Below are 14,362 nucleotides of genomic sequence, written 5' to 3'. Positions count from 1 at the left end.
TGTCATCAATCAGAGTAAATGATATACCTAGATGAGAGCGTAACTAATTCCTCACGTCCAGGCCTGCGCCACACGCCGGCCTATCTATCAAGGCTAATAAGTTAGAATCCTCATTGATGTATATTCCATTGTTATTTTCCCCTCGGTTTCTATTGTGTTGAATTCTCAAGGTAAAAAATAAACAAAAAGTACCTAATCGAATGGTACGGGCTGGCCTCTATTCTGCGGTTTAAGCATCATTTGCGTCCCTCTCCTTTCCCTCGGTAAGCATGGGTCTTCAATCCATATTAGAGCGCCATTTGAAATTCAATTTCCTTACAGCATGAATGCCCAATCAAACCAAATGATGTAACATGTCCTTAATTGACATATCTGGAGATGATATTATAATTATACCCAGGTAACCAAAAGAATTTTGGAATGATGCGTTGGCTAGGGCAGAACCATGGAACGAATCAACCCAGATTTAGAATTACGGAGAACCTTGGAAGTGGTAGCGGGCGCTTGAACCCAATTATCGCTCACCAATTCTACAAGTGAGGAATTGAAGGGCGGGGTGTGCATGAAACTTGGAAGGATATAACCTACCTACCAATTATCGCCTACCAATTTCACAGGTAGCCAAGTGAAAGGCGGGGTATACATAAAGGATACTACCCACCATTTACCAAGCCAACATCCACTCTGGGTCTTATGTGGCTAGATCGTAGGATGACTTATTTCGGTGGGGCCGAGCGTGAGTGGGGTGATGTTTTTTCGGTCCCTCATCCCTCATCTTTATTCGCTCCTGCTAAAGTATGAATAGTCTAGTCTTATCTTTCGCTAAAAATATCGTTTCTACGATCAGACACAGACTAGATTGGGGTTGTACCTTGGTATATCTTTCCCTTCCGCGTTATCCGACGCCTGATTTTACCTGTCCTCTAGATGGTCATATCATCTCGCTAAGGAACCCCAAAAAACCTTAACCTCCAAGTCCATCCTCTTTCGCATGGATCTTTGAACCTAAGGTAAGCCCCCGCAGCTACTGGACTGTTGGTGAACCGTATCGAGTTGGGGGGGAGCGCTGTATAGAGTTCCCCGCACGAGGTAGACTATTGATAAAGCTCGGTAAGCCCACTGTGGTTGCTATACACCTTTGAACGGTCTCTATACTGAGAGCAAAACCTTTCAATCATGTCTGTCCTCTTCACACTCTTCGTGGTGGCTTTTCTGCCTCTGGTAGATCTTACCAACGCAGAAAGGGTCCTTGGGGCTTATGTCTTCCAGCGCCACGGGGACCGTACAGCTAAATCCTGGCCACCTGCTAAATTGACCAATCTGGGTTACAGCCAAGAGTATGTGACTGGTACCTTTTTTCATGACCGTTATATCTCGTCAAACTCCTCCTATCAGATCGAAGGGATCAGTACCGAAATAGTCAACTTGTCCCAGGTTACTACGAGTGCGCCGCAAGATAATGTTATCGAAAACTCAGGAGAGGGGTTCCTGCAAGGCCTCTACCCTCCTATCGGTTCTCTTGCCGTGGAGACTCTGCGCAACGGATCAACAGTTCAATCCCCGATGAACGGCTATCAGCTGATCCCGATGTCAGATGTACACTCCGGCAGCGGGAGTGAGGACAACATGTGGCTCCAGGGCACAACTTCCTGCAACAAAGCCAAAGTCAGTAGCAATAACTACTTCTCCTCGAACTCCTTTAAGAGCCTGTTATCGTCCACCAGCGAGTTTTACCAGTCTCTTGAACCGCTAGTCAACGGGACATTCAGCCCCACTGAGCTGAGCTTCAAGAATGGATACACCATATGGGATTTACTCCATGTGGCTTTGATTCACAACTCCACCACGACCTTCCCCCCATCTAGCCTTCTCAATGATCAGGTAATGCAAAAGCTTTTTGTTCTCGCGAGCGAGCACGAGTTCAACCTAGCATATAATAGCTCCGATCAGATCCGTGCTGTTGCTGGTATGACACTTGCTGGCGAAGTTCTTGCAGCTTTGAATGAGACAATTACATCTAGCGGCAAGTCGAAACTGAACATCCAGTTCGGTGCTTATGCCACTTTCTTGTCTTATTTCGGCCTAGTCGGGCTGAACACCGCAGATGAAAGCTTCACTGGTATACCAGACTACGCTTCGTCCATGGCATGGGAGCTTGTGACAAACAATACTGGCACCGGGATGCCCTCCACGTCAGATATAAGTGTTCGTTTAATGTTTCACAATGGAACTAGCGTCGAGGGCTCGACGGATCTAAAGGCTTATCCACTTTTCAGACAATCGATGCTCGAGCTCCCTTGGGCGGAGTTTGTTGACAAGTCAAACGAGTTTGCCATTTCATCACAGCAGCAATGGTGTCAGGCCTGTGGGAATACAACCGGAATCTGTAGCTCAACTTCCAATGACGCCGACGGGGATAGTTCATCCTCCAGTTCATCGTCTGGGTCTTCTTCGGGCAAGGGGATGAGTTTAGAAGTGGCAGGTGTCATAGGTGCGATGGTGACCTTGGGTGTTCTTATGGGGCTATTGGTACTCAGCATGTTCATCTTTGGTCTACGGCTCGTACCCAAGAGTGCGCTCGCCAGTGTTCGTCGGGGGTCGGAAACTTCTACTACATCGGCGATGAAGACGACAGCGTAAAGGGTTCAGATGGGAAGGGGACTATGAACAGTAGGATATATCCTTGTACATAGCTTTTACTCTTCATGAAGCTCATCTTTGTTACTCTGTATTTACTTTTAACATCACACTCTCCTATAATAAAAGCGTTTATTTGTGTTGCGATAAGCTCTTGATTCGACAACAGCCCCTACTCTTACACCTGAGCTAGTAAATATTATAAGCCGGCTTTTAAGACGGTATTAATTTACGTAATATAATATAAAGCTCTACGCACAGTTTTGAAAGTTAAGGACTCGGAATAGGCTCGTTAGGAAAATTCGAGTCTATAGACTTGTTAAGTAAACGTCTCTGTATGTAGTGAGTCAGGTTTATATGAGAGTACTCAATTCAAGATACTAAAGATGGGGAAGAAAGGACAAGATCTGGAATCAACCATGGAGAGCTGATATACCCCAGATCTATGCAAACCATGCAAACCACCGACTTTTACTATCTAAGCGAAGCAAACAAAGACAGATAGTGACACTATCTACTAATAACTAGGAATCTAAGATCGGTGAAATACAGCTTCGAGCTTATAGAACCTCATAAAGAGTTAAATAGTCGTTGGACCTGGCACTCACCCTCAATTTAGACCCGCCAAGACGCCAAGGAGGGTCCAAATTTTGACCTTGGACCCTCTTAGGTAATATTTTGAGGCACAAATAGGCCTAAATAGGTAATTTTCTGCTTATAAATGGTGTTTTATATACCCTTAGGAAAAAAAGGAACTCTCATTGAGTAGTCTTCCGCACGACCCAGTAAAACCCAGACCCAACCCAGAACCCTATATATGAGAAAGACCGATAGATTTAAATTCAACGAGGCTGAAGTAAATGGAGTAAATTGCCGTGTCGAACCGTGTCCTTCTGATCTCTTCCAAGTCCATTGGCTTTAGATGCAAACTTGGGTGTGCTTCATATTTAGGCCGTGGATTATGCTAGATAGCTACATTGCCAGAGGAATTGACGACGTTTCTCATCCAAAACCTTTGGAAATTCTTCAAAATGGCTTTCGTCGTTGACCTAACGCTTAAAGACATGGCTACATTGCTTAAGGTGGAGACACGAGCTGCCCACAACGTTGGATAGCAACGTAATATCGTTGAAGCTCTTATGACCACCATGGAGCTGGAGCGCAGTGAGAACGTGATTGTTGTCACGCACCAGGCACTGCTGCACTGCATTTACGCCTACTTCCCGAATGTACCCCAAGAAAAGACCCTCTAGATGGAAATACCCTTGTACACCCTCATTAAAGTTCACCCCGCGCGCTTACTGCATCGAGGAGCAGCGCTTTAAGGCTGACATCCCGGCTGTCTCGACCTGGCGAGGCAAGGGTAGCTCAGCCAAGCACGGGGACTCCCCGGCGGATAAGCAGTAGGGGCATCATAGAGCTACATTGGGTGGACGTCGATTTTTATTATTGGGCTTAGATTGAGATTAGGCCGATACCAAACCATCTTCATAGATTGAATCAGTATAGACATTCTTGAATATCTACAGTAGTTCTCTATAATTAGTCAAGAGACCTCTACCTAGGGAGGAGGCTACTTCGCGATATAGATATCTATCATCTATAGCTATTCATGTATTTAAAGTAATTATAAATCCCAAATTGTCGACCACTTGCAAAAGAATAGTGCTGCCACACCAACAGCGAATGCTAGGATATACTGCAACCAAGTGCTGGCTCCGAGAGCCATCTGTTGATTTTTGCTTTTCAGGGTACCAGCAGCCAGCGGACTCATCTTTGATTCCCGTGTTCCGGTTCGGACCCGAGACAGGAATGGGATCAGGTCTGTCCCGCCAAGCCCCTTCCGCGTCTTCTTCTCTGGAGCGATATAAGGACTTTCGGTTCGAGGTGCGGAGGTGTTCTTGTCACAAGAACAAAGACCCTGACCGTCAATTTTGTCATTTTTGAGCGATTGAGTCATGATGTAACGGGCCACAATCCGGATGTGGACATCTCGCATGGAGCCCATTATTTCGAGACAGGTGTTGTAGGCCGCGAGGAGGTCCTGGTGGTCACTTCGCTCTTCCACAAAGGTCCGGATGTTGGCAATCTCTGCTATATGTTCAAGGAACCGGCGGTGATTTCCGGGCATATATCCACGCATGTTGGAGAAGAAGCTCTTATCGCCTTTGGACGAACGCGAGTGCGAGATGCCTAGTACAAGGTCGAAGAAGACCACTAGCGAGCTTTGCGCGTTGCTCATCCCGAGATATGCACGACGGTCTTCTTCCTTGCCGGTCCCATCATCGTACACCAGACCGCCTATTGACTGGCTCCCTGCCAAAAAGTGCCGTAGGTGGTGGTAGAAGACGTGTGGATCGCAACCCTCGGGCATTCGTTTGAGAATGTCAATCATTTCCTGGAGTCCTTTGGCCAAGGTACGTAAACACTCAGTAACTTTAATACCATCCCCAGCGCGTGCGGCAGCGATCGCGTCTAGCATTAATGGTATGGTCGAGGCCGCATTGCCCTCGATGGCAATGGAAATCTGGTAAAACCACCGCTCATCCAGGCTCCCAGTAAATGTGCAACCCGCTTCCATATCCTCTGGCCGACTACATGTTAGATTCTGATCAATTGGCCGGTAGTTCCACAGATTGACAGCGGCGTATACCCCTATCGGGGGGAGCTCCAAATATGCAGATACACTCAAAAGTGGAACCGTGAGTGGGGGAGGTATCCTCTTGTCGTATCCATTGATGTTAGTCCGATTGGAAAGAGGAAAAAAAGAAGTGGGTCTGTCTTACTGCTCTGGGTTCTTTCTCTCCGAACACATAGGCGTGAAGCATGAACGTAAGGCACACGCTCGCCCTCCTCCACTCCGCGGGAGTTTTCAAATAATCCGTCGAGAGGACCGGAAGCTGGTCAATTTCCTGTCGCAGCTTCTTGGCCACGAGAAGTGATGGTAGGTCGGCCACAATAGCCTCCCACTCGGCATAATATGGATCCGGCAGGACACTCAGTGGTGTTTCCGGGGGCAGAAAACCGTGGTTTGGGGACATATCATAGTCAGACAAAACGGGAATCGGTCGAGTCATCTTGAGAGGAGGTGAGCGTCGGATTCAAGAATGATCTGATATGGCAACCTGGATCAACACAGAGGTTACCTCGTTATCCAAGAGCGACTGAAGATTACGAACAGAACAGATCAAGAGCAGATTCTCATGCTAGGGCAAGCATGCTAGGTCAAAGAGGACCTAGATTCTGCTCGTACAAGCGAGGTCTGCCGCGAGGGAATAAAGACTACTTAATGCCCCGCCTGAGGTCCATTGCAATGTACTTTCCTCTCCCTCTATCCGCCCTGTCACGCAGCTGAGATTCAGCCCAGGGCATCCACTCTTTTGTGGCGGGCCTGGCAGAGCAACCATTGTGCATCCTGTCGATCCCAACCCCAGCTCGTCAGCCGGGAAGAACATATCGTCATATTTCATGGCAGCAGCATCATGATCCCTAATCGACCTCACTCCCACTGGCATCAGTCCCGGAGCCCATTGGTAATTAAAATTCGCGTCGCGGCTGCAGTCACGCGGTAATGTTCCTGGAGCACAGTGGGAAGGGTCGGAAAGTCAAAAAGATCGCCAGACCCCAAAACAATGGTAATTTCTAGGTGGCACACCTTCAGGGCGATCTCCGAGGGGCAATTTGCAATTATAAACTTACTACGGAGTACTCCATAGTATTCCAAGGTTGTGGTGTCCATGCGGGATCGAATACGTCTGTCACTCCACTATAATTCGAACCTCGAACCTCAAATTGCGTGTGGATTTGCCGATCTGTCACGATCCAGATCTCGCTACTAAATAGTGAGCTTAGTCACTAGTGCATAGAGTGCAGCTGAGAATCCGCTAATCTGATACATTCATCCGTTCCAATTTTCAGCCAGCCCTTGATGCAGTCTGAAGTTCTGATACCTGTCCGCCCCGCTCAGCAGGGTGTGCACACAGGAAAAAGGTCATGGTCTGTAAATTAATATAAATTTTTTTTAGTTTCCCCTGGTAAGGCATTGACAGCTATCAAGCCGGAAAGGCTTCCCCCATCTTCAATTCAATCCAAAGCCCAAGTCACACAGAAGTATATGTCTAGCAGCCTAAAACTTGTCATTGTAGAGACCGGTCCCGTGGGGACCCTGGCAGCACTTTATGCCGCCAGTCGAGGGTGGAAGGTGGAAATATACGAGCTCCGGGCGGGTGAGTGCCTTCTCTTGATTCTATCTATTCTATCTTCTATAATTGCAAACTGAACAACATTTCTAGACGCTCGTCTCTTGAAAAATTCCGTCGCTGGCGAAAGGGCTTCGATCAGTCTCGCACTCGAGAGATGTGTAATGTAACTTATCCTTATGACATACTGTATTTGTAAACTGTTGGAATATTAATATTCCGGATGATATCTAAATATAGACTTGTAGATCTTGGCGTTATGGTTAGAGAAACAATCAAATAGTGTAGGTGATGACACGGATTTCCGGAAGCACTGAGATTGGCGAAGAGGTAGTGCGGCAGGTCGGTCCATGGAAGGAGATCAAAACGCGACCGGCACTAGACGATATGGTTCAAAAACTCACAGAGGCGACGACGGCGGCCGTGGACCATGACCAACGCCATGCTCTAAGCGGTGGTTCACTCCAGACCTCAAAGCATAACAAACTAAGGTCAATCAGCTACGCCGGAATTGGAAAGAAAGCTGTGCCGCACTTAGGCGAGAGCACACCTCTGCTATAAACCTTTTCCGAGAGATGCAATAAAGACCACGAACATAAACCTGGGCTATTGAGGCAGCTAGGTGATATTCTATGTGAAGACCAGAGTGGAACTGACCGGTGGAATGAAGACGGGAATGGGCGCTTTCGTAGAGTTTAGTTGCTATTGAGAGCCGTCTATTCTGGTCTGTGGATGGCTTGGGTCGGGTTGCGATGGAAAACAGAGTCGAATTGTTTATAATTGCATAGAAAGATGTGAACATAATTGAATGCGATATATATAACACACCAAACTCACGCCTCCAAATTAATAGCTTCCTGGGCCTCCAATAGCTGCAGATAAACACCCGCAACATTCCACCGTACATCAATAGCCATGAAGCCCTCACGCAGGCTCCTCACCACCTCAAGGCCATGCGGTGTTCTACAGCTGGTCCGCATATGGGCCCCACAAATGCGATAGGCAAAATATAGACCCCACGGGGACATACCCTCTGGATCTCGATCTAAGAAGCATTGTCGCTCGATCAGATTTGCACTAATACGGTCCGTGATTTGTTGAAGGATAACCTTCGCTCGTCGTGAACGACCGGTGTCAATTTCTTGAGCTCTATCAGATGACAGCCAGGGTGTGTATAGGGCGACTAGGGCACTGAGTTTCGTGTTAGAGCTTGTACAAGACAAGGTTGATGATTGTAGTACCAACCTGTACACGAAAGTGATTTGATCATAGTCCGGGCAGTCTATATTCAATGAAGCCGCTAGCATTGACTGCAGGGTACGGTCCAGCTGTATCCAAATATCATCTTCACTGGTGAAGTCGGTTGAGAGGTGATGGAGAACCTGGCCCAACAGCCTGGCGGCTTGGCAAAGTAGAGCAAATTTACTCATATGCCCCGTCATTGGGGACGAGAGAGTAGAGAAGTTTCCGGGTTTGACGGTCTAATTTAAAGATCAGCACCTAAAAGACAAAGGTCACGGATTGAGATACCCCCTGGTCCCATGCAGCATCATCGGCTGGTAAAAAATCATCCAATTTTGGATCTGCAGTTGCAAAGGGCCGTCCTGGACAGCCGATGCTCACAAAGCTTTTTTGTTATTAGTATCCAAAACAAAGGACTCACGGTGGACAGTGACGAACCGGTCTAAAATAACAATAGCCCACCAGACTCTCCGTCGTTCTTCAACCTCCACCAAAGTGAGCACTCTCCTACTCGGCACCGTGCGACTGACATTGATACCCAAGGCATGGGCATACCTTGCACAGGTCCCGATCGACAAGAATGCAGCCGGGTAGATCCCGTGTCCTAGCTCATAAAGAGCAACAAGAACACCAGCTTGAAGTACTAAAATAGAGAAAGAGCCTTCCACTTCCAGATAAAAATGTTTAGTTGAGTTATACAAGGCCGTCCGGGGACTACGAGAACCAGCCGGCGGGAAGGTAGTGATGAGCTTCAGTGCCAATAAGAGAAGAACAACATCGGGCCGCGAGTGGGATGAGGGCTGCAGGTACAAGTCATAGAACCGCTTCTTCGAAATGAAGGGCATCCACTGATGAATATGCTCGAAAAACTGCGCTGCCGTGAGTCGGATTTCATCCAAATCGCCTAGTAGTTGTAAAATATACTGCGGGACAGTCCCTGCCACAGGTGCAGTCTCCACTAAGGTGTGCTGTAGCAGAGTCGGATCGAGAAACAAGATGGTCTGAAATTCAATAGTCTGAACATCTGCCTGCTCGTCCAGGGGAGAGGGGTACCATCCTCGCTCCGGGCTTGAAGCGGTGGCCGAGTGACTGGGCACCTCTGGTCTCGAATATTCGCAATTGTGATTCCGCCTGCATTGCCCCGCGTTAGCTCCGCTGCTGTAACGTAGTATTTCGTGCTTACTTGGCGCAGAGGGAGCATCTGGGGAGTGCCTTGTCGCATTTCCTCTTGCGCGACCTGCAGGATTGGCAGGACTTCGGGGCCAGGGCGAGGCTGGACTCATGGCTGGGCATCTGCATGGTGAAGGTGGACGGGGTTCGGTTTCTGGCGGGCTTTGACGGCCGCAACAACGGGAGACTAAGTGAGGAAGATGGCCGCAGAATGCGGGATGTGGATATGGACGACAGGCGGAGATTAGGCGGAGATGACCAGATCATTTGCGGCCGCAAATACGGCCGCAAGTGATGACAAATTGCGGATATCGGTGAACGGGTGGGCGGAGAAACAGGACGCTGAACTATACAAAGAATGGACACATATAAGTATGCATCATTGTCGATTCATTCAAGACACTAAACCTTGATATTTATCTGAAAAACTTCCCCTCTGCTCCTCAATATGGGCTCATTAGGCCCCTACGCTACCGCACATCTCAATCCCCAAGGCGCCGGAGATGCACGACCAACCGCCCTTCAGATTATCCAAGATGAGGGTGTTGAAGGCAAACTGGCCGGCAAGGTTATTGTTATCACTGGAGCCACGTCAGGCATTGGTGTCGAGACTGCTCGTGCCTTATCGGCAACCGGGGCTATTCTGCTCCTCACAGCCCGCAACCGATCTAAGGCCGAGAAGAACCTCGCCGGGATTCTGGAACCCGGCCGAGTCTCGCTGATCGACATGGACCTAGAATCATTTGCGAGTATTCGGGCCGGAGCCGAAAAAGTCCTCACCGCATCCAAGGGCCAGGTCAACCTTCTTATCAACGGCGCGGGTGTCATGGGCCTCCAGAACCACACGCTTACCGAAGATGGCATTGAGGCACAATTCGCTGGCAACTATTTAGGATTCTTCGTCCTCTTCCAGCGTCTAAAGAAAGCTTTGTTAGCCAGTGTGACCCCAGAGCTGAATTCGCGAGTCGTGGTCGTGGCTTCATCTGCCCACCGAGCTGCCACCCTCCCAGCTAGCGACAACTACAACTTCGAAAAGGGCGGATATACCCCTGAAATTGCATACAACAACGCTAAGCTAGCAGCGGTATATCTGGCCAACACCATCGAGCGGGTATATGGTGCCCAGGGACTACATGCTACCAGTCTCCACCCCGGCGCGATCAAAACTGATATATCCCGCAACATGCCTCCGGAGTTCTTAGAAGCTCTCATGACCAACCCCTACGTCCTGAAGATCTTGAAGTCTTCCGAGCAGGGGGCGGCTACGACGGTGTGGGCGGCTGTGGGTAAGGAGTGCGAGGGAAAGGGTGGCAAGTATATCGAGGACTGCAAGGAAGCGGATCGTGGTCAGGACGATGGCCAAACTTTTGGTACTGGATGGGTGAAACAGACATATAATCCTCTGGAAGAGGATCGTCTCTGGAAGGATTCCCTTAAGATGGTTGGACTGGAGAGTGAAGCTTGATCCTTTTCATGCGTTGATAGATGCTATGATTATATCACTCAAGATAGCTAGGATGGCAATGTGATCTACGCAAAATGGGACTTGATTTCCAGGATTGCGATGGCTTCTTTCTTTTAAACAATGCTTCAGCCTTGAGGTTGACTAGGTGCTATGATTCTCGGCTACCGTGTCTAATTCCTACATATTCTTCCACTGCCTAATACCAAGATAATGAGATGAAAGCCTCAGAAAGCTCAGCTTTGAAAGCAGCATGTGCCTTTCCAGCAGGCGTTGAGACTGAGATATCGTCCCCGTAAACTGCAACGTAGATTGACACAGACCTATTCTGCAGCTGCTCATTGAGAAGATCAAATCCTAGCATCTGCAACTCTTCACTCCGACACCCTTTTTCAAGGCTTGTAAGCCTTGCCAAAAAGGTTATGAGCCCCTGCTCTTTATAATATTTCCATCAGTTTTTTCTTCTACTTCGCGCATATTCTTCTCCACCTTGCGCCCTTCCACTTCGCTGTCGCAGTAAAACTTTGTCGCTTTTAATTCTGGTAGTTATATAAGATCAAGCACTTCTCAGGTTGCTATGAATTCATTTTTGTTGTTGAGCTCAATAATTGCATCAGCGATACATCTACGGATGTGGATGTTTATGATAATGAAGGGAGTTTTGGGCCGCTGTTTATAAGTACAATGACCGGGTTGGTTATATATAATTGGAGGCCAACCCTCCCTCCCATCCGTATTCATATCATAATTATATGGGGGCACCCCGCTCCGCTCTTCCTCACTCTTGCTCAATTGCCCATATCGAGTCGGCGCCGGCTGTATCGTAGATCAGCATGTTAACCCTGGAGATCCTTCATAGTAAACGAGTGACATACCGCGAGATTTCGCGCCGGTTGATCCAGAAGATCATCTTCAGCGTCTCAAGGACCGAGAGGAAGCCGAAAATTAGCCCGAGTATGTCACGGCGCATTGGCCTTCATGAAAGGACGGCGCTTCCCAAAGGCGAGCCGGACAAGTTCGGATAGGGCTGGCTCTTCGTTGTCTCGGGAGCGAACAGGAATTGGAGCTAGAAAACATGTCAGAAAGAGGCCAGAAAAGAGGTCCGAAAAGAGGCCTGACTTACCAGCTAGAGCAAGGGAGGCCAAAAATGAGATTAAAAAACGGTTAAAACAGTCCATCTTGATGATGGGTATCATACGGCGAAATGATGAGAACATGAATTTTTCGCGATCACCATCTTTGGTGCTTCCCTGGCCCTGCTGGCCGTTCATCTCCCTCAATTCAAAGCCCCTGCTGCCCGCCCCCCTGCTACCCGCCTGGATCATATGTCAGCATGCCATTCCACCCGTGGGCCTGGGCAGCCAACCCCACATAGCATCCAAATAACATACGTGGAAATCTCACGCCGGGCAACCCAGCAACACAGGGAGAGGAGCTGCTGCCCAAATTGGTACATCAGGTGTCCTCCAACCACCGTGAGCATGATGGGGCCATTGTGCGGCGTTCTCCGAGGCCAGGCGAGCTAACTCGCCGACCCAACTTTCATTTTCGTTGGCGGCGGCTTTGGGTATCAGTGCTAGAAAACACGTCAGAAAGAGTCCAAAAAAGGACGTCAAAAAAGACGCCTGAAAAGAGGCCAAACTTACCAGCCGGCATAAGGGCCAAAAAAGACCTTTGATGATGCCATTTTATTGATAGCCATAATAAGGGATAAAAAAGAGATAAAAAATACTCTGTAAAAGGTCATCTTAATGATGGTTATCGATGTGGGCAAATGATGCACCTGTGTGAAGGTGAAGTTCTTCTGTGTCCTACGAAATTACTTTGTAGACTACAGGGGAATGGTTTGTAGGGAAGGTGCGAACCCACAATCCATAGATGTGATGTCAGAGCTTAATCGGTTTAATGAAATACAATAGCAATCCAAGTGTATGCTGAGCAACATACAATATCCGTATATCGAACCCAATCAGCCAGTCTTATCCTTCTTTGTTGCCGAGCCCTTGACATTTGCAACATAGCTTGGTGGTGCATCAATCATGTCAAACGGGCTGTCATAGCTATCACCTAAAAGCCCCCATATTGCGACTCGCGTGATCCGGTGCCTGGTAAGATTGCTTATTTCTTCACGACACTGTTCTTTCAGCAATTTCCTGTCTTCTTCAGAAACTTCAAAGCCTCGAGCTCTGCGACAACATCCGCATTCAAAAGTACAATGTCCAACTCCAAGACCACGCGTGGGATCAATCCTACGGTTAAGACAACACCCACATCCACGAGCACAGCACCCATGCTGGCTAGCACAATCTTCAACAAGCACACGGTGCATATACCATTTAGGATGGGACCGCCATAGCTCAAACGCTCTTAGCTGATACCCATCTTCCAGACAGGAATGATAATGCCACCACTTTTGCTCCAAGAGCCAGTATTTGGCATTCAAAGCATCAAGCCTCTCTTTGGCATCTTTTTTGAAGGCAGCTCCCTCTTTAATAGATATCTCTTCTTGAACAACTTCCCGGAGATCTTCCTCTAAAAAAAGAAGCTTATGTGAGATAAAAGGAGGGCCAGAGTTGTCTCTTCTGACTTCCCTCCAGTATTCACCGAAGCGATATCTTTGGAGAATGTTTATCTCCCCAGATCGTTCGAGACCGACTTCCCAACGGTCTTTGTCGCCCCTCACGGCCCCGAGCGCTTTTCTGTGTGCTCGATCTCGACTCGGTTTTCTTTTACGACGGGTGAAAGAAAACGGCATCTCTGATGTTTGAACGTGTTATCTGAATTTGAGGATGAAGTATGTTTCTTGAGGGTTTTTGCTTGGTCTAATAAAATCCATCCATAGTGGTGTCAGCATACATCTCCCGAGGTCCGACACCTGAAAGGTTGGGTGATGACTTAATCTTTTAGTAACCCCTTGGAAGTAATTAGACTTCCAATATCTCGATAAGACGTCCGTCTTCACTTAATGATGAATAGCTTAGGTGGAGTTACGTGCTCGCAGAGACCTGAGACAATAAGGATAGAGCCACAGTATTAGCTAGGTATGTAGATACAAATATTTTGAATACACCTAAAGGATACATCCAATTCCATCAAAAGCAAAGCGATGTGCATATTCCCAAACCAATTATTGATAACTACTAAAGAAACCTTCGAATTCAAAACCACATCTACTACATAATCTTGTACAACGTATTTTGCTTTGCGGGAGACGCGAGAGACGCTGATCTGTATTGCATCAAGCCCGATCACGGGCAAGATAAATGGCTGTGACGTTTTTACTTATGTGGTGACGTTATCTGATTCTGGTATTATAGTGTTGAATCATATTTGCTGTTTTACTACGCCTCTTATACATCCCCTGTTCTCTGACCAAATGACACGGTTTCTATATTCTAGTTTCCGAACCGATCGATACTGGTATGGCCAAAATGACAAAGTGAGGTCTACTAGAGAGGTCATGATCCCTCTACGGCCCGCATTGTTAGAGGTTTGAAGAGCCAGGATACTGTCCTCACTGGGTGGGTATAGGTTAATAGAGGGGGAGGTTTCAGGGTCATCCACCGTTACGTGGTAAAGCTAGTCTCTCCTCGGTTCTCATAAGAAGTTTTCATTTCCTATCAGACAAGATCTTTTCAACAGCCAATTTACC

General features: G+C 47.8%; 8 protein-coding genes across 8 annotated transcripts; 4 read left to right on the top strand and 4 right to left on the bottom strand.

Annotated features, from left to right (window-relative positions):
* Nucleotides 1-1,176: 1,176 nt before the first annotated feature.
* On the top strand, nucleotides 1,177-2,640 carry N7471_000993 (uncharacterized protein; the record flags this gene model as incomplete). Its single annotated transcript, XM_057273714.1, has 1 exon — nucleotides 1,177-2,640. One exon carries the CDS (start codon nucleotides 1,177-1,179, stop codon nucleotides 2,638-2,640), a length of 1,464 nt encoding a protein of 487 aa, XP_057141893.1.
* A 1,145-nt stretch (nucleotides 2,641-3,785) lies between these two features.
* On the top strand, nucleotides 3,786-4,044 carry N7471_000992 (uncharacterized protein; the record flags this gene model as incomplete). The annotated part of the gene is made up of 2 exons (XM_057273713.1): nucleotides 3,786-3,866; nucleotides 3,922-4,044. The coding sequence occupies 2 exons, from the start codon at nucleotides 3,786-3,788 to the stop codon at nucleotides 4,042-4,044; spliced, it is 204 nt and encodes a 67-aa protein (XP_057141892.1).
* A 220-nt stretch (nucleotides 4,045-4,264) lies between these two features.
* Nucleotides 4,265-5,714, bottom strand: N7471_000991 (indoleamine 2,3-dioxygenase; the record flags this gene model as incomplete). The annotated part of the gene is made up of 2 exons (XM_057273712.1): nucleotides 4,265-5,359; nucleotides 5,424-5,714. 2 exons carry the CDS (start codon nucleotides 5,712-5,714, stop codon nucleotides 4,265-4,267), a joined length of 1,386 nt encoding a protein of 461 aa, XP_057141891.1.
* An 851-nt stretch (nucleotides 5,715-6,565) lies between these two features.
* N7471_000990 (uncharacterized protein) lies at nucleotides 6,566-7,006 on the top strand (the record flags this gene model as incomplete). The annotated part of the gene is made up of 3 exons (XM_057273711.1): nucleotides 6,566-6,608; nucleotides 6,663-6,863; nucleotides 6,930-7,006. The coding sequence occupies 3 exons, from the start codon at nucleotides 6,566-6,568 to the stop codon at nucleotides 7,004-7,006; spliced, it is 321 nt and encodes a 106-aa protein (XP_057141890.1).
* A 663-nt stretch (nucleotides 7,007-7,669) lies between these two features.
* On the bottom strand, nucleotides 7,670-9,377 carry N7471_000989 (Zn(II)2Cys6 transcription factor; the record flags this gene model as incomplete). Its single annotated transcript, XM_057273710.1, has 5 exons — nucleotides 7,670-8,027; nucleotides 8,082-8,317; nucleotides 8,367-8,463; nucleotides 8,517-9,209; nucleotides 9,262-9,377. 5 exons carry the CDS (start codon nucleotides 9,375-9,377, stop codon nucleotides 7,670-7,672), a joined length of 1,500 nt encoding a protein of 499 aa, XP_057141889.1.
* A 319-nt stretch (nucleotides 9,378-9,696) lies between these two features.
* N7471_000988 (putative short-chain dehydrogenase/reductase) lies at nucleotides 9,697-10,713 on the top strand (the record flags this gene model as incomplete). The annotated part of the gene is made up of 1 exon (XM_057273709.1): nucleotides 9,697-10,713. The coding sequence occupies one exon, from the start codon at nucleotides 9,697-9,699 to the stop codon at nucleotides 10,711-10,713; it is 1,017 nt and encodes a 338-aa protein (XP_057141888.1).
* Nucleotides 10,714-11,669: 956 nt separating this feature from the next.
* On the bottom strand, nucleotides 11,670-12,193 carry N7471_000987 (uncharacterized protein; the record flags this gene model as incomplete). Its single annotated transcript, XM_057273708.1, has 3 exons — nucleotides 11,670-11,776; nucleotides 11,834-12,026; nucleotides 12,077-12,193. 3 exons carry the CDS (start codon nucleotides 12,191-12,193, stop codon nucleotides 11,670-11,672), a joined length of 417 nt encoding a protein of 138 aa, XP_057141887.1.
* A 486-nt stretch (nucleotides 12,194-12,679) lies between these two features.
* On the bottom strand, nucleotides 12,680-13,002 carry N7471_000986 (uncharacterized protein; the record flags this gene model as incomplete). The annotated part of the gene is made up of 2 exons (XM_057273707.1): nucleotides 12,680-12,815; nucleotides 12,881-13,002. The coding sequence occupies 2 exons, from the start codon at nucleotides 13,000-13,002 to the stop codon at nucleotides 12,680-12,682; spliced, it is 258 nt and encodes an 85-aa protein (XP_057141886.1).
* Nucleotides 13,003-14,362: the final 1,360 nt, after the last annotated feature.

This window comes from Penicillium samsonianum (assembly GCF_028829775.1).
Source record: "Penicillium samsonianum strain IBT 33392 chromosome Unknown utg000001l_segment0_segment0, whole genome shotgun sequence".
Classification (NCBI taxonomy): domain Eukaryota; kingdom Fungi; phylum Ascomycota; class Eurotiomycetes; order Eurotiales; family Aspergillaceae; genus Penicillium; species Penicillium samsonianum.
This window is presented reverse-complemented; position numbering and strand designations above follow the sequence as displayed.